At 35.6% G+C, this 24,397-nt stretch overlaps 1 protein-coding gene across 3 annotated transcripts in view; it reads right to left on the reverse strand.

Annotated features, from left to right (window-relative positions):
• The window catches only part of EXOC6B (exocyst complex component 6B), a 494,441-nt gene that overhangs the window by 224,754 nt on the left and 245,290 nt on the right, over positions 1-24,397 (reverse strand). For all 3 annotated transcript variants that reach the window (XM_070429462.1, XM_070429464.1, XM_070429463.1), the window contains 5 exons: positions 23,595-23,666; positions 22,800-22,897; positions 21,289-21,394; positions 20,311-20,420; positions 9,045-9,156 (listed from right to left, as the gene is read on the reverse strand). In XM_070429462.1, coding sequence (XP_070285563.1) covers positions 9,045-9,156; positions 20,311-20,420; positions 21,289-21,394; positions 22,800-22,897; positions 23,595-23,666 — 498 coding nt within the window. The remainder of the gene's footprint in view (positions 1-9,044; positions 9,157-20,310; positions 20,421-21,288; positions 21,395-22,799; positions 22,898-23,594; positions 23,667-24,397) is intronic.

A 24,397-nucleotide genomic window follows, 5' to 3' on the forward strand; every position in this document is an offset into this window, starting at 1 on the left:
TTTTCAAATTAGGTATGATGAACAGAGAGATGTTGGACTAGATTGCATTACATTAAACTATATTAGTCTATGGAAGAAAAAACACAGGCACTGAAGTCAGAGAAACCACAGGATTAACAATGTACAAATTCTTGATCTTGAGAACACTTCTTAACTTCTCTAAGTCTGTGTTTTTACCTGTAAAATGTTAATAATAACTTCTAACTCACAGAGTTATTGTGAAAATTTCATATTCTTTAGTTAATACTATTTCTCTTTTCTTATAGAAAAGATCCTTAAAGGAGACAGTGCTGGTAAGATTAAAGTAATCTATTAATTACTTTGAGGGGAGAATAAGGAAGAATCACTATTATTATCTACACAGAATTAATGTTTGTAAAACACTTTGCAATTCATTTTCTTACATTGTCTTTCCAGCAACCTACAGAAATAAATTAAGCAGGAATAATTATTAGTTCCATTTTACTATAACAAAACTAAAATTATTTTCTCTAGATCATATAACTAAATGGATATATGACTCAAATGAACTCATCTACACGACTTCTGACAGTGCCTTTAAGCAGAGCACAGCTGGCAGCCCTAGCCCTGGTATGCTGCAGGGTCAGTACAGAAGGCTGAAGTAAACTCTGGGTCTTCCACCAACTAGAACTCTCCATGGTTTGAGTCTACTCTATGCAAAAAAAATACCATAAAAAGGAGAAGTAACTACTACTTATTTCAACTAGGAAAACTATTCATAGTCCCCAGAATCTAAAAGAAATTTTAAAAAATACAAAAAGAAATTAGAATAGAACCTTTTTGTGTGTCTCTCTCTCCTACATCTTTCACTTTTTTTTTTGTAATCATCACGAAAGGATATATATATTTTTTTGTAGTCCTCACCAAAGGATATTTTTCCCATTGATTTTTAGAGAGAATGGAAAGAAGGGGGAAAGACAAGAGAGAGAGAGAAATATTGATGTGAAAGAGATATATAGATTGGTTGTCCCTTGTACGCACCCTGACCAGGGCCGGGGAGTCTGCAACCAAGGTATGTGCCATTGACCGTAACAGAACCCGGGACCCTTCAGTCTATAGGCCAGTGATGGTGAACCTTTTGAGCTCGGCGTGTCAGCATTTTGAAAAACCCTAACTTAACTCTGGTGCCATGTCACATATAGAAATTTTTTGATATTTATTTTATATATTTAAATGCCATTTAACAAAGAAAAATCAACCAAAAAAATGAGTTCGCATGTCACCTCTGACACGTGTGTCATAGGTTCACCATCACTGCATAGCCCAACACTACAACCACCGAGCCAAACCAGCCAGGGCTACATCTTTAACTTTTCATTTTCATAAGACTATTTTCTGGTGGCAGGGTTGTGGAAAGTAGGGGGAGTGTTGGTGTATCAGCCAATAGATGAACTTGGTCCTTCTTTTAGTCTAGTGAGATAGTGAGCTGGGGCGAGAGAGGGTAGATGACACAAAGGGGAAATTAGAACTAAAGATGAAGAGAGGTATTAAACCTTTTTACAGTCAAATGTTATTTCTGTGAAATATCAAACAAAAATATGAATAGAACTATAATCAGGTAGTACATACTTACCTCCTCAACAGCACACAGCACATAGTTTTTTCTCAAAAAATATGACAATGCTTTAGTAACAGATTGGACTGAGGGAAAAGATACCTTCTACTCCCCTAAGGATAAGCTGGAAGATCTGAGAAAAACAGCTATTTTTTAACATAATGACGAAGAGCAAAGACTCAGAGATGCAGTTCCAACAAAGATGAAAAGTTAGGGCAACATTGGGACTAGATCTCTGTATTATTCCCCACAACTCATCAGACAAGTTCACATTCATCATTAGGCCCTTTCCACTCATTCCATGGCTTGAATTTGGAGACTTTTAGTTTTAGACACAGATATGACCTCCTATAAAATTACCCCAAACATCAGCCTTTTAACTTTGGAGTGCTCTAGAAAAAACATACACCTAAATAGCAATTTGTCATCCTTTTCCTTTCATCATGTTTTTCCCTCTGAGGAGGACTAAAATCAGTTTTCAAGATTTTAATAGTCTAAATTAAATCATTCTTTTTCCTGAGTGCGAAAGTGGCTATTAGCAAGGTTGTCTTGATGTGGAAGTCAGAAAAGTACGAGTTAATTTGGAGAATTGAAGAATTTCTATTTTAAAGTCAGCATTACCTATCGAGAACATATTCTACCTATCAAAAATAATCCTAATAATAAGGAGAAATCGTGTCATGTTATCGAAATAAAAAACAGTGGCAGTCAAAGAGAAAATTGTCCTGTTTTGCAGGATATTGTCAGTTAAAAAAAAAAAAAAAGGAGGCGGCTTCACTGGGTACAGTAGTAATTTCCCATGACTTTTTAAAGATCTGTCAACACAAAAGATCACCATGAATTACATCAATTGGCTGTCAGTCACTTCTGAAATGTTTCATTGCTGAGCATAGAATAGACTATTAAAACACTCTAGGATTACAGTAGATACCATGTCATTTTCAAAGGGAATATTGTCTGTTAATGAGGCCTAAGTGTCTCTTCTCCTGAATGACAGCTAACCAAAATCCTTACAAGGGCATTTATTACGAATGTGAAGCCAGATGCTTTGGGGTAATTTTGAACGTAAGGATGAAACGAAGCAATTTCAGATATCAACTTCCATCAGAGTTTGAGCTCCTTTGGTATTTTTAACCCCTACTTCCCACTCTATTACAAAAATATACACTGCAGCAATCTAAACTGTCCTTAATATTGCTCCAACGACGTGGAACTAACAACAGATTAGATATTAGTTATGTCTTCATAAAGCAAAGTTCTATGAGAATTGTCCAAAAAAAGAAAACACTATATTGCAAACAACCACCTCTCACAATTAAATGACCAAAGTCGCTTTGGTTAAAAAATCATTAAGAAGCAGAACATGTTTCTGTCTCCCCCAGTATCACAGAGAATCAAGTGAGTAAGGGCAGAGTAGACTGTGGGAGTCACTTCTCCAACTCTGATGAAACACCCCAGCAGAGCCTGAACCATGAAGACAGATAGATGTTCATATTCTTGACAAACTCAAGAAAAGAAAATGACTTCATCATCTTCAATAGCTCAAAACTAAGCACTAAATTCCAAGAACAAGTTTCTATCCCCAATTACAAACTACTTCTGGGGTGTTTACATCTACCTATATTAAAATTGATATTATTTTATTTCCCACAGCAGAGAATTGGGAAATTCTCTCCAAAAGCATGAAACCAAAGCCAGTAAATAAGAAGTCACACTGCTCCCCACACCACCAGTGCTTCTCAACTGCTATATTTGCAAGAAGATAAAGAACTAAATAGCAGCCTTGATTCTCACTCACAAAAACATGATCCCTAAGACTTCAAGGAATTTTTATCTCCATTTCACCCCTGCAAGAGTACAAAAAGGAATGTTAACTGCTGATTTTATAACATCTCCAAGGAAAATACCTAAAATACTTGGAACTACTGGTTCCAAATTCAGTGGTCTAGTACAAAGCTTATATTTGACAAAATTTCAGTATAAAATATTTTAACGTAATATTAGCAATATCATTGCTATTTAACCACAGGGGTTGGAGACAAATGGTGTGTGGGAGATAAATAACAAAGGCTAGAGCCATGTGAGCATTCTAAATTATATTAAAAACAAAGGGTAAATGCAAAGCACTGGTCATTTATTCAGGTCTCCTGGGTACTATTTTAATCATAAAAATATAAATAATATGGAATAATCACTAATAGAAACTCTGAATTTCTCTAATTTTACTCTAAGAACCTACCTACCTATTTTCTTTTGCTTTTCTTTCTTCTATCTTTCATCAACTAAGAACTCCTATATGCCAAGGAATTGGGATACAGCTGTACAAAATTACACACAAAACAAAGTCCCTGACCTCATGGGCATTACAGTAAACATATATACACATAAACTCATAGTATAATGTCAGGCACTGGGAACAGAAGTGAGAATAAGAAGTTACATGGTGATGGCAGGTCTGACCTTTTTTGAGGCAGGGTGGTCAAGGAAGGCCTCCTTAAGGAAATATTTGAATAGGGACTTAAAGTGAAGGTGAAATATGTCTATTATCTATAATAAATAAGTTCTTTTCAATCCAATTCTTACCTTAAACCTTTCTATCAATATATTCTCCACAAATAAGTAGGGTGTCCTTTGATTCATCTTAAAACTTTCTTCCAAACTTAACTAATTCAATGATATTCTGTGATTCACAAACTAGTAGTTATTTACTTTCTCTCTATAATATTGATGGTTTTAAATTAGCGTCATGAAAGAGCAAAAGTCCAGAAAAAGTATTATTTTCAAACTCTTTTCAAATCTTATTTATTTATTTTTAATATATTTTTATTGATTTCAGAGAGGAAGGGAGAGGGAGAGAGAGATAGAAACATCAATCATAAGAGAGAATCATCGATTGGCTGCCTTCTGCATGTCTCCTACTGGGGATCGAGTCTGCAACCTGGGCATGTGCCCTTTGACCAAAATTGAACCTGGGACCCTTCAGTCCACAGGCCAATGCTCTATCCACTGAGCCAAACAGGCGAGGATTCAAATCTTATTTTGAAAAGAAAATATATTTCAAAACCTACCTCAAACCTTATTTCTAAACTACTTATTGGCTGTCTAGATTTAGGCAAAGTTATTTATCTTTTATCATCTTAAAATTGAAGTTATAACATCAATGTGAGACCAAAGAAGTAATAAATACATTATAATTAAATATAAATACTAATATAAATAATAAAGTATTGAGCATAATATATACCAAATTCCTGAAGGCTATTATTGATATGGACTTACTAGTTACATCTCCAGTTAACTATAGCTTAAGAAAGTGTATAACTATGCTGGCCAGTCTCACTTTAATTCATATCCACTAATGGGCATTTAATGCTACAAAATAATGACATAATCAAGAGCAAATCAATTCTCTTTTCCATACACCCAGAGATTTTTTTCTCTCTCCTTCAACCCCAACACTTACTTTCAAGCTTTACATTCAGGTAAAGTAAAGGGAAGCCAGAGTGATGGAGCAGAGCAAACCTAACGGAGAGGGACACAGATGCCAGGGGGGAGGGAGGTGAGGAATCAATTATGCGGGGCCCTGCAGGCCACTGCAGGAAAGTTTTTGAAGTTTTTAGAGCCTACCACCAAAATATATCCCCAACCACCACCATCTGCATCCACATACTCTGATGCTCATATGTTACCAGAGGTGAAGTTTACACAACCGAAAGCCAATCCCTTTCATTGCACTAGATTCCAAAACTCTTTCCTACTCACATTGCTCCTGAGAGTTCCCCCTTTCTCCTACATCAACTTTTGTTTTCTATTGTATGTTCTCATCTGAAATAACATGGTATTACTTCTATTAAACACACACACACACACACACACACACACACATTTTTGCTTAACCCACTCCCCCTATTGGCTATCACCTTATTTCCTTGCTTACCTATGTAACAAAATTCCCTCAAAGAGTTGTCTTATACTTCCTATCTTCAATCTCTCTCTCACTCTTTAATTTAAATAAACACTTCATTTTAGAATAGTTTTATATTTACAAAATGGTTGCAAAGAGTTCCCAAATACTCCACACCCAGTTCCCCCTATTGTTAACATCTTACATTTACTATGCTACATTTGCCACAACTAAAGGAACCAACATTTGTACTTTACTACTAACTGAACAACACACTTTATTCCAATTTTGTCTGATTTCCACTAATGTTCTTAACCTTTTTCAGGATTCCATCTAAGAGTCCACATTACATTTAGTTGAAATGTCTCCTTAGCTCCTCTGGTCTGTGACAGTTTCTGAGACTTTCCTTGTTTTTAATAACCCTAACAGTTTTGAAGAATACTAGTCAGGTATTTTCTAGAATGTCCTTCAATTTTGGCTTGTTTAATGTTTTTCTCTTGGTTAGACTGAGGTTTGAGAAGAAATACCACAAAGGTGAAGTGCCTTCTCATCACATCATAACAACACAACTTATCTCTGATGATGATAACCTTGATCACCTGAGTGAGGTAGTTTGTCATGTTTCTTTACTGTAAAGTAACTTGTTTCCTCCTTCCATAGTCTATTTTTAGGAAGTAACTAAACACAGCTTACACACAAGGGATAGAAAGCTCAGCTCCACCTGTCACAAAACCAACTCTAATAAGAAATATTTCCACATTACTATGGACCTCATGTAAAACTCTCTATCATGTTATGATGAAATAATTAAGTCACTGTGAAGGGTAGTACACATAGTAAAAGTTAATACATTTGGGAGAAAAACAACCTGGACTTAAGCCTCTTTTCTATCATTTTGCTAGCCATATGACCTTAGGCAATCTCCTTGAAATTTAATGATATATCCTATATAATAACAGGCTAATTTGCAAATTGTCCCCACGGGCAGGAGTTTGACTGATCGGGAGTTAGACGTGCGCTGACCACCAGGGGGTAGCATGGAACATGGCGGGCGTCTGCGAGGCAGCACGGGCAGAGGGCAGCAGTGGAGGCGCTGCCGCCCCAATGGGCCCCAACAAGAGTGGGACCGTGGTGGGATGGTGGAGCAGGTGAGCAGGCGGCACCAGGCCAAGGCGGGTGTGAGCAGGGGCCCTGATCACCCCGCCGGTCACCCCATAGATTGGCCCTGATGGCCGGCCAGGCCTAGGGATCCTACTTGTGCATGAATTTCATGCACCAGGCCTCTAGTCTTCTATAAAAAGGGAAATAACACATACCCAGACTGCTTCAGATGTTATTGTGCTAAATGAGATGGTATTTGTGAATAGACTTTGAAGAATACAAATTATTCCACAAATGTTGCCTTATAATGACAATTCCAGATGTGAATTCACTTTAGTTAACAACAATGCAAGACATAACATCTTCTTTTTCCAAAGGTAGTATAGTTATTACAGGATTTATTGGTTGGTGATGGAAAAAATCACCAAGTGTGTGTCTATACATGTACACACCACCATAACCTCCAAAATAAATGCCTGTGGATATTCATTCCTTCATTCATATGCAAAGATACTGATAATAAAAGTATATTTGCCTAGTCCAGCTGGTATGGCTCTATGGTTGAGTGTCAACCCATGAACGAGGAGGTCACAATTTGACTCCTGGTCAGGGCACATGCCTGGGTAGTGGGCTTGATTCCCAGTTGGGAGCACTCAAGAGGCAGTCAATCAACGATTCTCTCTCATCATTGATGTTGCTATCTCTTTCCCCTTTCTGAAATCAATAAAATATATTATTTTTTAAAAAAGAAAGTATATTTGACTAAAGAAATCTAATGACTTAGGAATAACATTTAGCATTTATTTAGATAGTGCCAAGAATTTTCATTTACTTCTTTGATAAGCTCATACTGCTTTTTCCTATCATTATCTGATCTGAACAGTGCCCTTGACAATGGAATCAAGAAAACCAAAGAAGTAAGAATTTAGGTCCTTCTCTTAAGATGTCACAGTAAATCAATTTCACAGCCACAACTAAACTCAAGTTCTGAAGCCAAAGCTGTTTTTAACACAATATGTTCCTGCTATACTACTTGTTTAAAATGACTTTTTAAGAGACTGCTAAATCAAATGGCATAAGAAGAATTATATCAAGTTAAAATGTAGAGATAGTTCACAAAATAAATAACAAACTTCTTGTCCTACTCGGGATTCAGAAAAGGAGAACAGCACAATCTAACAAAAGCAGGACTTTCTAATATTCACTTAAACTTTCCTATTCTATAGTATGCCTGATTATGAGGTTAGCCTATTATCAGACACACAAAAGCAATATTTATTATTTTTATATCCGACAATAAAAAGGAATCTCTGCAAAATGAAAAGACTATCCTAAATAATGTCATATGCGGCATTCAATTGTAAAAAAAGTTTGTTATAAGTAGAATTCCATCACTGCCCATATCCCACATTATAATATTTTTGTATCTAAGCACAGGGAATAAAAACAATAATTTTAAAACAGAAGTAGATGTTCACCTGGCTTCCAGCTGTCTTCACCTGTGGGTCAGTATCATTAACCATTTACTAACTTTCACTATAATCCCTGACAGTACATATCTGAAAATGTCAATTTTTTCTAGAGCAACTGCCTTTCTAACTACACTACCACTACAGGTAAAACAGATGGTCAACAGCCTTTTTCTTTCCCTGTGAAAACAAAAATTCCTCCAGGCACTCACTTTGGCACTATAATTTCCATAAAATGGCAGGTTGAGGCTCCCATGCAATCCTGGGCCCAAGAGAAAGGAAACTTCACATCTTTCTAAATTTTAGGACTTCATGCCAATGCTCCAAATCTTCACTTTGCCAAGATCCTGTCCCCAACATATGTACAATATCCCTCCTCTCTTTGTGAGACTGCATAAGCTTCCACAGAAGTGTGATGAATGCCTTTCTCTCACATTTCCCCACCCAAACCCACAGACTTACATGCTGATAAAGAGTAAAATACCATTCATAGACATGAGGTATTTCACAAATTAAAGCTAAGTCTAACACTGACCAAGGACTATGAGTACCAATATCTGTGGCATCAATGATTTATGCAGGCAAAATATGATCTCATCTTGTATGTTGTATTTGGACTGCCACTCATTTGGATAGGATCCTGATATTGACTATATTCTCCAACCAACAATTTTGTTTGTATAATCAATAGCAAATAATACAAATTTAACCCAACATCTTCAGAAAGGAAAATAAGTTAAGCTAGTGAAAACAATGAGAGAGAGAGAAAAAGTGACTTTCAAAAACTAATAATGGACTTCTCCAGGGTGACCAAAGAAAAACACAAGACAATTATTTTGCACTTTCACCATTAGGAGTCCATCTGGAAAAGCATGATGAACCATATAGAAAGTTGTGATAAATTTTTTAAAAAAAGAAAGAAAGAAACCCCACAGCTTAGGACATCTGTTGACATATTTATTGCCTTGGCTGCCTCCATTAAGAGCAGCTTTACCTCAGTTAGTCCAATATTCTTCCTTTTAATGACATTCTGCAGAGAGTTGCTCAGAGTCCTGGTCAGCAATAGGTTTGTAGATTTTCTAATCATGTCATCAACTTCAGTTGTGCTGAAAAAGAAATGTCAATAATAGTTAGTTATAACAGGTAGCAGAATTATATTGCAAACAAATTAGGTGGTGCTTATAACAATCGTAATAATAATAAATAAATAATGAAAGCAGCAAATAACATTTATTGTGTGCCAGAAATTATTCTAAGTACTTCAATGATTTAAAATGTATTTAATCTTCACAATAAACATATGAAGTGGTTTTATTATTAGCTCTACAGATGAGAAAATGAAAGCACAGAGGAATTAAGTAACTTGCTCAAGGTCACACAGTGAGTACAGAGCAAAAAAAAGGCGGGGGGGGGGGGGGGGGGAGCGTAGATTTCACACAGGCAGTCTAGCTCTAAAGGCCACAGCCTTTAAACACTATGCTGTACTCTCTTTCAGAATAAAAAGTTCCCCAGGATGATTCCTCAGCCTAAAACCATTATTTCTCCTATACTTGCAAGTTCTTTTACAGATTAATATTTATAATTTTCCAGCCTGATCTCTCTTTAGACTTCTTACACAATTAGCTGGTAAAGAGGATATCTCTCCTCCTGTATTATCCTCTCTATTTTGCTCTGGTTCCAAAATAAGAGTTTCAAGCCAGTAGTGTAATTCTGCATACTAGTTTATGTTTTGAAATCCCACTTACTATTTCAAGGATAATAAATAAAGACATTTATATTCAGTAAAGAAAACTAAACAAAGAAAATATTCCAAAGCTATTTTTATATGCAAAATTCAAAAGAAAACAGTCTTACAACCAACAGACTAAATTTGAGACCTATACATCCTTCATGAACCCCTGAAAACATTACCCAGGATGGCTTTCTAGAACAGATATCCTTTTGAGATAAACATTTCTTCAATAATAAGGTTACTACTGTAATAATACTTGTTTATACACATCAAGAACTGTAAATAAAGATGTGTGAACATTTCTTTGTCAATTATTTATTGCTTGTGGACAATGGTCACAAATTTTATCTCATTGATTTCTCTTTCTGCAGAAGGAAATCAGAGGCTTATTACAGTTGAATTAAAAATCTTAAAATTCTGAATACATAATAGGCAAGCTACATTGTCATGCTATGTTGAAAAGAAAAAAAAATATTAGAAACAAATAAGACTATAAAATGAAAAGCCATAATCAGTTAGGAAAAGAGATACACAAAAATATTTTTACAGGGTCCATATAAGGATATATTTAATTAACCAATACTTTCTGGCCCACCGCCATCCTTTCCAAAATGATTACTGAATTGAAATACTTCATTCCACAAATATAAGGTGCTAGGCATTGTGTTAGAATATTCAGGTCACAACGATGAACAAAATGGTCTTATTGTTCAGCCTCCACATATTAAAGTCATAATTACATCATATTGATTGTAATATGAGCTATGAATAAATACAGGCTGCTATAATCATGATTAACACAGGTGCTCAAAATAATCTGGTGACCACGATATTAATCACTGTCATGGCATCCTTTGCTTATTACATATCTCTATTATGCTTTAACAAAAACTAGCAGAAGTTCGACTTTTAGATGATGTAGAAGAACAAGAAAGACTATCAACAAGAAACCTAGGTCTAAGCAAAAAGCTATATTTTCCTTAAATGTCAACAAAGTGTAATGTGTAAATGAACTAAACTGCACACTGGAACAAGCCCTTGAAAGGTGAGCAAAGACTACCTGCCACTTTCATATCTCAGGCCAAAACCTAACCTGGGCACAGATAGAGGAGGGAGTAAGAGTCATAGGCTGACAGGCTTTGGTGGGATGGAGAGAAATCAGCCCAACCTTTAACAGCGTGGGCTAATATTACAGATTAGAATCTTGGAAAAGCCCCCAAACAAAAATAAACATACTGCCCCAACAATTCTTTCCTATAAAAACGATGTTACATAAGAAATGGAGGAGGCAGTGCTAGAAATCAAAGAGAAATCTTGCAAATTTTGCAAGGGATTTAGGTTCCAGGCCTATACTGAAACCAATCCAAAGAAGAGCAAAAACTAACTAAAGCTGAAACCCAGCCCAGCTCAAATCCTGTTAAGATCACAGATAAGGCCCTGGATAGAAGCTTTGGAATTTTAGAGTTAGTCTTAGGAAGAAAAAGACTTCTGCAATGCCATTTAGAAACAGAAGTAATTGAAACTAATTAAAACTGAGACTCACATTCAGTTCACTCAAGTTATGATGAAATCTGAATGGTTTATCAAGCAGCTAGGAGTCACAGAAGAAGAATAAGGAAAGGAGACATACTCAAGGACATATCAGCAAAATCTTCTCCAAACCTGATAAAAGATTTCAACCTACAGATCTAAGAAATTCAGCACACCCCAAACAGAACTCATGCAAATAAAACAACACATAGGAACATCACAAACTATAAATTGCAAAGATAAAGAGAAAATCTTAAAGGCAACCAGAGAAAAAAAGACAATAATTCAGAGAAAGAAACAATAAGAGTGACAACTTGTTAGTCTTCAGAAACAATGAAAGTAGCCAGTGGAAGGACATTTTTAAAGTGTAGGGAAAGGGTCCGTCAACCTAGAATTCTAGAGCTTGAAAAAATACGTTTTTAAAAACAAAGGTGAAAAAAATTTTTAGACAAACAAAAGCTAAGAAATATATAATACCAGTAGGTATACACTAAAAGAAATGCTAAAATAAATTCTTCACACTGAAGGAAAATAATATCAAAAGTAACCTAAATCTGCAGGAAAGAATCAGAAGGCCTGAAAATGGAAAATATGTGGATAAGTATAAAGAACTACCTTTTTCTTTGAATTTTAAAATGCTATTAAATGTTCAAAGTACATTTTAGGGTTTAAAAACAGGTATATAAGTGAAGTATATGTCAACAATAACAAAAGAGGAAGAAGATACATTACATTATACTGTTGTAAGATTGTTATATGTGAAGTGATATATTATTTGAGGTAAATTGTAGTAGGTTAAGGATGCACACTGTAATCCCCAGAGAAACCACACTAATAAACAATAAATAAATAAATAAAAATGTTATACTCAAATAAGCCAGTGGGGGAAATAATCATAATACCAAAAACAGTTAACCAAAAAGAAGGAAGTAAATTTAAAAAGGTGATCAAAAATTCATGGTGCCTGGCTGGTGTGGCTCCGTGGTTGAGCATCAACCTATGAATCAGGAGGTCACTGTTCGATTCCAGGTCAGGGCACATGCCCAGGTTGCCGACTCCATTCCCAGTGGAGGGCGTACAGGAGGCAGCTGATCAATGATTCTCTCTCATCATTGATGTTTCTATCTCTCTCTCTCTCTCTCCCTCTCCCTTCCTCTCTGAAATAAATTTTTTAAAAAATTTTTTAAATTAATGGGACAAATAGAAAACAAAAGTAAGACAAGAGGCTTAAATCCTAGCATATCACTGAATGCATTAATGTAATAGCATAATCACTCCAATTAGGCAGATTGGATTAAACACCAATATGCAACTATTGTTGATTAAAAATGACATGTTTTAAACATACAGACACATGTCCAGATCTTATTTTCAAGATACCAATCACCACTAAAAGGAACTGGGCTCTTTGGAGAAATTAGTGACATCGTGGATAAGAAGGGAAATGTCAAACATGATGGGAATGCATCAACAAGGCACAGGAGCCAGCATGAAGTGGGATAATTTGAGCATCAAAATGAAAAAAAGACAGTAAAAAAATGAACCAACTAAATGAAGTAAGAAACCATGAATCTGATCTAATGATAGATAGATGACTAATAGGTGATGGATATAGATAGATAGATTGACAGACAGCAAAGGGTGAAGGACTCCTTAATAAAGAATGCTAGTACAAATACCAAATATTCAAAAATCATAAATTAGTAATTATTAAAGAAAAACATTGATTCTGGCAAGAATCATTAATGGTACTATAAGGAGGAGAGAGGTGAGGGACATATGATAACAGAATAAATATACAGTCTCAAAATATTCCAACACAAACATTACTTATGACAAAAGGAAGAATGATAACTATAAAGAGAAGACAGAAATATTAACCAATTAATCAAAATGAACACAAACCAAAAGGGTTTATAATACTATATTCACACTCATATATATATATGCACAGTGAGAAAAAGAGAGAGAGAGAGAGACAGTGAGGAAGAGGAAGGAGGGATTAATAAACTAAATATGGAAAAATGTCAAATATTGGTAAATTTAGGTAAGAAGTATTCAGTTCATAATAACACTCTCAAAACTTTTCCTTGCCCAACCAGCGTGGCTCAGTGGTTGAGTGTCGACCTATGGACCAGGAGGTCACGGTTAGATTCCCAGTCAGGGCACATGCCCAGGCTGTGTCTCGATCCCCAGTCGGGGACATGCAGGAGGCAGCCACCAATGATTTTCTTTCATCATTGATGTTTCTATCTCTCCTGCTCTCTTCCTCTCTGAAATCAATAAAAATATACTTAAAAAAAAAACCACTTTTCCTTAATGTTGAAAGTATTTGAAAATATGTTAAAAGTAAAGATTGCTAAGTAATAGGAGAGACAAATGCATACCATAGAAAAGAGGTTACAGCTAAATTAATAGTGGGCAAAACAGACAACTATTCTAATTTTTAACACAGATAATGAAGGACATTTCATAAACTTAAAAGGATGAATACAAGATATAACAGTATTAACTGTGTCTGAACTTAAAAGCATATTCAATATATCTGAAGTAAAGGGTGGAGGGTAGAGATAGAAGAAAGCATAAAGGGAATAAGTGGTGATGGAAAATAAAATAAAATAAAATAATAAAATAAAATAAAATGGAGAAAGATACACATTTAAATAGTAGGATACTTTTAACACTTCTCAGTGATTGACAGAAAAAGTAGACCAAAAACAGGAAAAACAGAAAATATCTACAATACTATTAACAAATGTAATCTGTCATTTAGAGAATACTACACTCAATAACTATAAATACACATTCTAATCACATGCATATGGAACACTTATAGTTGGATTTAAATTTACCATCGTGCTAGTTGTTTTGTATGTTTTTCACCTATTCTATATTCCTACTTAGCTTTTTTGTTGACTCCTTTTATTTGTTTTTTCAATGATTCGATTTTATCTGCATCACTGGCTTATTCAGTCGATTTGCACATTAGCCTTTTATTACATAGGATTAGTTTCACCTATTTTGAACATCTTATAACATATCCAATTTTTCTCTCATGTCTTTTGTCCTATTCCAGGCATATATTTACTTTTACTACACATTGTTACTAGATAAGTGGTTTTCTTCAAGGGCAATAAAAAATAAATGAGTGACATCAGCAAGATAGCAGAACAGGAGATCCAACGCTCATATCCCATTAGCAAAAATAATTTGGCAGTCATACATGGACAAAGGTGCTTTTGTGGAATTCTGGGATCTAGAAAAAAGATTGTAACCTAGCTGAAACTGGTTTGGCTCAGTGGATAGAGCGTCGGCCTGCGGACTGAAAGGTCCCAGGTTCGATTCTGGTCAAGGGCATGTATCTGGGTTGGGGGCACATCCCCAGTGGGAGATGTGCAGGAGGCAGTGGATTGATGTTACTCTCTCATCGATGTTTCTAGCTCTCTATCTCTCTCCCTTCTTCTCTGTAAAAAATCAATAAAATATATTTAAAAAAAAAAAAAAAAAGATTGTAACCTGGTGGAACCCAAAACCAAAGAGGGTTATTTTGAGAAAGCAAGCCCATGCTCAGGTGGCAAAGTTATTACCCATAATAATCCGAAGCACACACACAGGAACAAACTACAATTCACTGTGAACTCTGCCAGAGCCTTGCCAACAGTGCCATTTGCCTGCCAACCTCAGTTCCAGCTGTGGTCCATGACCCAACTCCAGCACCAACTAGCTACCAATCCTGCCTGTCCATGACTGCACAGAAGACATGCCCATCCATGACCCAGAAGCAAGCCCTCCAAACTTGTTCTGATTGCAAATACTGAAACAGCCCTGTAACTCAGCCCCATGTCCACTTAACTACAGGCCAGGAGTACTCCTACCTACCCAAAGACCTGCCAGACCACACACCCCTCATGTACAGGGAGGTGAGTCCATGGACTTAATCTGACTGTGAATCTTGAAGTGGTTCTGAAATCTATAACCTCTCATCTACAGTCTGATGCAATTCCTATCATTAAACCTGCATATAATCACTTTTTTCCCCTGAATGCCCTTTACCTTTCATTTTCATGAATTTGCATATGGTGTGTTTAAATATTTTTCTTTGTTCTGTTATTATTTTCTTGTTTAAATTGATAGACTATCTCTAGTTTGATGTCTTTTATTACTTTTAGAATACTCTCAGCCATTATCTTATAAGACATTTCTTCTTCCCAGTTTCATCCTCTCCTTCTGAGACTCCCAATTACACTGTCTGGAGTTGGCCTACAGATAATGGATCTTTTATTTCTTCCATCATTTTTTCTCTGGTGTGTGTCAGTTTGGGTAACTTCTATTTACCTATTTTCAAATTCACTGAGTTCTTTTCCCAGCTATGTCAAATCTACTGATGAGCGCCTCAAAGGAATTTTTCATCTCTAAAACTGTTTCTTATGTCAAGCATTTCAATTTAACTTTTCCCAATAATTTCCATCTGTCTGCTAAAAGTCCCTGTCTGTTCATGCATGTGGTATTTTAAAGTCCCTAATATCATTTGGGTCACCTCTGAGTCTGGTTCTGTTTTTTTCATTGTCCCTTGACAATAAGTTGTTAATTGTTTTTTTTGCATGTCTCACATTTTTTATTGAAGGTTGAATATCATAAGCAAAACAGTAGAGGCTGAGGTAACAGTATTTATACTTGAAAATGACCTCCTCTCTCCTTCCATTGGGCCATTAGTATATATGCAGGAGTTGAATTCGGTTTGGGTTTGGTTGTTGTTATGGTTACCTTCAGTGCTTCACAGATTTCAAATTTTTCTAATGCTAGCATGTGCCTAGTGTGGGTGCTGAGATCCCAAAAGGTATTTCATAAAGTTTCTGCATCATCCACAGCTTTCGACTATACCTATATGCCTATCATACAAAATCAATCTCTCTCTCTCTCTCTCTCTCTCTCTCTCTCTCATCCCACCCTCTCCATTCTTGCCCATCACCCAATGGCAGATTACAGCCATTTGTTATATAGTTCTTGTATGCTATTAGTAAAGATCAAAGGACTTTTTCTGCTGCCCTGGCCAGGCTCAGTCTTAGGTAGGTCCTCTGTGCTCAATGCTAAGGGGTGGAGCTCGCTCAACATCCCTGCCCTTCCTTGCAGTGGCAGCCAAACTTGGCTTTGTCTCCATGATTAATATAGTGCAGTTTTGTGCTCTCTCCCACTGGTAGACGACTAATGGCATTTGGTATAAGATCTTGTCTTCTGCCATTCTTCCAGGGGTGAAATAGCTTTCTTTTTACTTCAAGTCTCCCTGTAGCAATGTGCGTGCCAGAGAGACAGACACTTCCCTGCCCCAATCTTACCAGTGCTCTCACATTTTTTATCAGTATGAGTGAGGTGTCCAAACCAGGGGAGTGGGGCTCCATGCCTTTTTCACAGCAGTGGCTGGTCCCCTTCTCCATGCCTGTTAGATCATGGATGATTCTCTCTGCTCTCATAGCCAGCTCCAGTCTTTCTCATGAGCATGCAGGGAAAGACCACTGCAAATAACATGTGAGTATAAATTCCTCCTGGATCTGGGACACACAACTAGGAGTTCTACACTAACTAACATGCTAGCTCCAGCCATTAGTGACTCATTAAGATGAAATTAATTTCTACTTTCTCACCCATGTGATAGCTATGCCTTTCTTCCTGGCTCTGCCATGGAGTCTGTGCATCCTATCACTCTATCCTGGCTGGGGCCAGCCTCGTTTTGGATTTCAGGGTATTTGGTCATCCTGTCACTTTAGCTTCCTGATGGGTCCCAGAAAGCTTTCATTTTGTAGTTGGTCTTGTTTTTGTTTGTGTATGTGTGTTTTTTCACTGTTAGAAAGCAATATTCTTTCCAGTTTTCAATATTACAGACTGAAGTGGAAGTATTTCATAGTAATTTGTTTAAAAAAAAAAAGAAAAGGGCTGTGTGTGTGTGTGTGTGTGTGTGTGTGTGTTCAAATGGAAAAAAGACTAAGAGAAAAAAATTCCCATATATAAACAGTGATTACCACTATGTGGTACTTTGGGGTCTTATCAATTTTTCTTCTTTATTCTATTCTCTATTTCCCAAATTCTTTACAGAGATTGAATTTTAATAACTTAAAAAAGAGATGTGTATATATACATATATTTGTGCATATTCTACTTTTTTAAATACAAATGACAGAACATTATTTAACCATAGAAATGCCATTTATTTGCTGTTTTAAAAAGAACTTTCTTTCAAAAAGAGTTATATATCCTCAGAATTCATAACTGTATAGTTTTTCAATTTTTATAATTCTTTCAGCATTTTTAGCTAATGTGAAAGTGAAAATTCTTGTTGGAAAAAATGAAAACTTGATTTGAGGATAATTATCCCTAAAGCTTCATAAAAATCTCAATACAGCAGTTTTCCCTGTTTTAAAAGCCTTATGTTTAAGAGAATTGTTTTATATGTACTTTGTCTCACACCCCCTATTGTAACCTCCCACATGACAGCTATACTTGTCAAAGTAATCTCTGTCACTACAGGTTATAAGGTAAATGTAGAAAGTAAGGTAAATGGCAACCAAATAGTAAAAGGCAGAAATGCATCCCAATTTAAATGTCTATTCTGAACCTACAGTCTAACACACACACACAGAAACACATAGCTACAAGTAAAGCAATACAATGTAAGATGAGTATTCATAGGGTACAGAAGTAGCACAAAGAAGTCATTAGATCAGCTCCATTAGGAATAAAAGTGGTCCAAAAGGCTTCATTCAGTAAATGGTGTTTAAATTGCATCTTGACGCATAGTTAGAAGCTAGTCAAGAGCACTAACAGGGAACAATGATTTGAAATAGAGAAAGAGTCATGAGCAAAGTCAGAGAGTTATAAAATAGTATGTTATGATCAGAAAACAGCAGGTAGGTCAGTATGACTGAAGCATGGGGTGACAGGGAAATTACCCTTGAATATAAATCTGGAAGTGGTATAAGGTGGACTAGGTCAAGGGGCGTGGGGGGGGGGACAAGTAGATAAATATGTCAGACTAGAGTAAACTTTATCCTATAGGCCATGAGGAATCCCTGAAAAGGTGAGAAGAAAAGTTAAATGAGATCTGATTTTTGAAAAATGACTCTAGGAGACATTCAGAATAGAATCAGGAAAAAAGAAAAGATAGATGGTTGGGAAAGTAAAATTAGAGATAGAAGAAAAATTAGGAGACTATTTAACTGGTCCAGGTCAAATAGGACTACCATGTGAATTAAAGCAGCCACACTGTAAACTTAAAAGGTAAAAAACAAGCTGGGAAACAATAGATTTAAAGAAACTCATTTACAAATGAGTACTACCCTCATTTGTTAAATGTGAACAATTAAGTGATTATCTCAGAAAAATATTATGACAACTACCTGAGTAATGTATGTAAGATATTAATACAAAGAGTACCAAAGAGTAAGAATTCCAAACATGGCAGTGATTGTTTTATTGATGCTGATACAATCAGATTTGAATCTGGCTTTAACACTTACTCCCTGTGTGATCTGGATGAAGTTACTTAACCTTCCTCTGTAAAACTGAAGTATGCTTCCCAGTACCCCATGGATGAGTACTATTTTGAGTTTTACAGATGAAATAACATAGTTGTGAAGTATTTACAGGAATTTAGACCAATGCCTAAAATTTTGTTTTTAAGAATAAGAGTTATTAGAAACAGACTCATAGATACAGAGAACATTTTGACAGTTGCCACATGGGAGGGCGGGTTAGGGGAGATAAAAAAGGTGAAGGGATTAAGAAGTACAAATTGGTAGTTACAGAATAGTCATGGGGATATAAAGTATATCATAGGGAATATAGTCAATAATATTGTAATGAATATGTATATTGTCAGATGGACCATAGATTGATCGGTGTGATCACTTCATAAATTATATCAATGTCTAATTACTGAGCTGTACACCTGAAATTAATATAATATTGTATGTCAACTGTAATTGAAAAATAAAAATTATTTTTAAAAAGGAAAGGAATTATTATTTGACAATGGGAGTTGAAAATAATTCTCAGGTTCCTGATTTGGTATCAGGTGGTATCATTCCTGAGAAAAGGTTTCTTTAGAAAGCCAATTATCACGACTATTCTCATTCAAATTCCTTAAGATGAATTAAGTGTCCTTCCAGGTGTTTTAAAAGTACATTACACATATTACAGCATTCATCCTGGTATATTTTACATGTCTATTTTCATGTTTGTTATCCTCAGTAGATACTGACAATACCTAAGGACAAAAAACTACATCTTTTATTTCTGCATTCTCAAAAAGCAAGATATATCTGATATATAAATAGGCTTAAAAATGTTATTTAAATAATTAAACATAAATTAGCCCTAACTGGTTTGGCTCAGTGGATAGAGCGTCGGCCTATGGACTCAAGGGTCCCGGGTTCGATTCCAGTCAAGGGCATGTGCCTTGGTTGCAGGCACATCCCCAGTGGGAGGTGTGCAGGAGGCAGCTGATTGGTGTTTCTTTCTCATCGATGTTTCTAGCTTTCTGTCCCTCTCCCTTCTTCTCTGTGAAAAATCAATAAAATATTTTTTTTTAAAAAAAACAAACATAAATTAAAGGGATTATGGATACCTATAACAAGTCCAGAGACTACTTGAAAAAAGAAAAAAAGGGGAGAGGAGTATTACCTGCTACACTACTATTGACCTTAAAATTTCATCAAATGGAAAGTCAAAACTAATACATTTTACTACTCTTTTCTGAATTCCCACTAAGACAGTGTTAAAGTGTAAATCTGTAAATAGAGAATAAACTAAGTAAAACAAGCAAAAACAAGTTAATCAAAAGTTTCCAATCTTCCCTTTCACCATGACTATATAAATATAGCAGTGCTTTGCTATGAAGGACTAATATTAAGACTTTCTAAATCAAAGCTGAACGCAATATCAGAAGTATTTCAGAACACTTATGAATATAGTCTCAATCTCAATATCTCTTACATTTCCACTATACCTTAAATGAAGATCTTCTGAAAATTTCAGACAGGCGTATATAAATTCTTTAATTTGGCTGTAAACTTTTGGCACAAATTCAGAGAAAGGAAACTTTTTTGGAAATGGTTGCTGTAAATGTAAGAATTCATGAAAGTGAATCACAAATGAACGTACATTGAAAGTACTTGTAAATTAGTTAAAATGCAAAAGGAATTTTCTACTACATTGTGAGCTGTCTGCTTAACAATGTCAATTTAAGAAAGTATTTCTGTAAGTTTCCTGACAGTAAAAAGAATAAGATATAAATTTAAATAAAAATAATTTAAATGTCCTCCAAAACATGAAGGGATAAATAAACTGTGATAAATAAACTGTGATAAGTACTCAGCAGTAAAAAGGAATGAACTATGGATAACATGCAACAACTTGGATGAATCTCAAAAGCATTATACTGAGTGGAAAAACCAGTCTCAAAAGATTACATACTGTATGACTCCAATTATGTTGGCATTCTAGAAAAGCCAAAAGTAGATGTACACCAACCATATTGGTGGTTGCCAAAGGCTGGGGATGAGAGGAGGGATTGATTGAAAAGGGGCAGCATGAGGGATTTGGGGTATGATGGAACTGGTCTGTGTCATTATTGTGGTAGTACATACATGACTCAATGCATTGTCAAAACCAACAGAATTATATAGCACATAAGGTAAATTTCACTGTATGTTTTGGGGAGAAAATGTCCTAAGGGTATAATAAAAGCAAATACTTCAAAGTGTAAACCAAATACTTCAATCCCCCAAATACTTCAGAGGACCCCACCAAAGCCATCTACTGACTCCCAAAACAGAAACTTCTGTTCTTCTAAGCCCAAGATATCCCTTGAAGGTGTTCTAGTTCTAACCCACTGAGTTAGAGATAATCCCTTTAATAAGACTGATACAATGAAAGCTTATAAAGGATGCCACCCAAACAGGGAAGTTTATTTTCAATTACTTACCTTTTCCAGCTCTACATCTTGGAATGGGAATTGTCCTACCACCTTTTTATACATCTCTTCACTTGTTACTGGTATAGGACTGTAGTTGTCAGAGTCAAGTATGTTTCTATAAAGAAAATAAAGAATGGATGGATAGAAGGAAGGAAAGAGGAAGGGTTAGTCACTGTAAGGATAAGTAATTTTCAGGTAAATTCTAATGGTTGTATGTATATATACCACAACCCAAAATAAACATTTCCCAGTCCCTATTCTATTGCTTCTATGACATAACTATTTGGTTTTGGATAAGGACATCCTTCAAAGGAAGACAAAAAGACAACTATATTCTGAAACAAATAGAACACAAATAGAACAAATATGACCTCACGGTATTTAAGATTTACAGATGATACAGAAAATTTAAGGCAACATATTGAAGCCTTAAGTTAAATAAGTTAACAATGAAAGAATGTGTGCTCTGGAAAAAGCAAAGGGGTTTCATTTGTTTTTAAATAAGATATATTTGATTATTAATGTTCTTTAACCCTATACTAGACCTTCTATTCAAACTATTTAAATAGTGTTATAACAACTATTTAAATAATATGCTTCAAATATTGGATTGTAATAGGCCTCTTCTCTAAGTGTGAAGAAGGAAAAAGATGAGGAATCTCATGAGTAAGACTTCAAAAAAGGTTCCAAAGAAGCTAAATTATTCAAAAGGGCTCAAAAGCCACTACCTTATGAATAAGCAATAGACAAGACATGTTCTCCAAAGAGAAAACAAAAAATTGAATAAGAAGACAAAAGATTATATATATGGTATGAACCAAAATATTTGACATTTATTCAAAGAAACAAAAAAAGGCACAATGAGATTTGGGGGCTCCCCACATGTTAGACCTATCACTGATTTTTGGATAACTAGGAAACTTTATTTGGGACATCATTGCAATTTACTTTTATTAACAATCATAACCTGGATCATAGACATAAAATATAAGCGTACTTGTTACCCATCTATATAATAAAAGCCTAATATGCTAAGTGTCCGGTCGTCCGGTCATCCGTTCAACCAATCAAAGCATAATATGCTAATGATATACTAAGGCCGCTCAACCGCTCACTATGATGTTCAATGACCACCAGGGGGAAGACGCTCCGACTGGTAGGTTAGCTTGCTGCTGGGGTCCGGCTGATAGGTCAGGACTGGGCAAGATGAGCCAGACACACCCTGGAGCCCTCCCACAGCCCCTCCCCAGCTGGCTAATCTCCCTCGTCTCACCCTGGCCCCAATTGTGCACCAGTGGGATCCCTTGGCCTGGTCTGCGCCCACTTGCAATCCAGGCCCCCTCAGGGGATGTTGGAGATCCGGTTTCAGCCAGATCCCACAGGCCAGGCTGAGGGACCCCACTGGTGCACAAATTTGTGCACCAGACCTCTAGTTATATCTGAAAAACCTTATGCACAAACACATTGTACACACATGTATTTGCACTTGTACACACTATATGATATAGATCATTTCTCACCTGAAAATACCTGCCCACTTCTTTAGCAGAGTTTCACTATATTGATCTCTAATTTCTAATAGCATATCAAAAAGCTGATTTACAGGAAAACCATAAACCTGAAACAAAGTAAGAAAATAGCTTCATTTTATAAGGTGATTTTTTGTTAGTAACATGAGAGAGATTAGGCATTGAAAGGTATCTTTATTCCTTTAGCCAACAATTTAAATGTAACCATGATAAAGAGTCTTTCATTCTCACCTAATATTTAATATTTATCTCTCACAAATTAAAAGGTACATACCAAATTATTTGTCAGAAAAAAATAAAAAGATGAATATTAAAATCAATATATTGTATATAGGTTATAACATCAGCTAAGCTCTACCTACAACTCTGCCTGTAACAAGAAATAGGGAGAGAAACTGAAAATGCTACAAATCTCACCCACTTCTAATGCTATTTTATTAATATGCGGTTCAAATCAATAATTATTATTCAAGATGGTAGCTAAAAACCTCTAAAGTCACTCAGGTACTATATCTGAATTAAGAAAATTTTGGAAATCTAAGGTAGTAGCTGGTTCAATTAATTGATTTTCTCCAAGGGGAAAAAGAGAGGGATGGGAACTATTTATGAAAACATAAATGGTCAAGGTGATGGGCCAGGAAATGCTATAGAAAGATTAAAAAATCTAACTCTAGGAAAAGAAGAAACACAACTAAAAACTGAAAGGTACTTATTCAAATTTAAGCAGCCAGTGAAAAGATTTAGAGCTGATGGAAATACTAATCTAGATAAACAAAAGTCACAAACCTGAAGTGTATCAGCAAAAAGCACAATGAGGTTCTTCAAATCTAACACGAGGTTTGGATCAGAGCAGTAAGACTAAAGGAAATAAAAGACAATTAGGAAAACATCTTAATCATTAAAAATAAAACTAAATTGTGATTTAATTGTTTACTGCTTCACCTGGTGAAGGATCTCAAGAAAGGGTTCAACACCAGATTTAAGGTAACATGAGATTTGAGAGCTGAGCAGGATACAAAGATGTATATATCACTGTTTTAAAAATTCAGCCTGGTTGGTGTTGATCAGTGGTTGAGCATCGAACCAGGAACCAAGAGGTCATGGTTTGATTCCCAGTCAGAGCACATGCCCTAGTTACTGGCTCTATCCCCAGTAGGGGGCATGTAGGAGGCAGCTGATAGATGTTGATGTTTCTCATCAACGTTTCTATCTCTCTCTCCCTCTCTTTCTCTAAAGATCAATAAAAACATATTTAAAATAAATAAAAGTTCAGTGATTTAGGTATTCAAATTTTGGGAATTCTAGTTTGGTTATTTTCTCTGTACTTGATATCTCGGTTCCTGAAAGATGTGTGCTAAATTTTCCCACAATGGGGCAGTGCATTAGTTTCAATTCTTATTACTAACAGTTTTTGTTTTTATACCTATTTATGCTTGCTTGTCTACTGCAAATAAGCTACTGTCTTTTTGGTGGGTTAAAACTGATATTAATACAAAACATGCCTCTCCTCCCCCACTTAATGGTCTTCAACTTCATTTTTATTTTCCTTGTAGAATATTGCTATTTCTACTTCTCTTTCTTCATTTTCA

Source organism: Myotis yumanensis, unplaced genomic scaffold (assembly GCF_028538775.1).
Source record: "Myotis yumanensis isolate MYYU_CA2020_CCGP unplaced genomic scaffold, mMyoYum1.0.hap1 SCAF_11, whole genome shotgun sequence".
NCBI classification, from domain to species: domain Eukaryota; kingdom Metazoa; phylum Chordata; class Mammalia; order Chiroptera; family Vespertilionidae; genus Myotis; species Myotis yumanensis.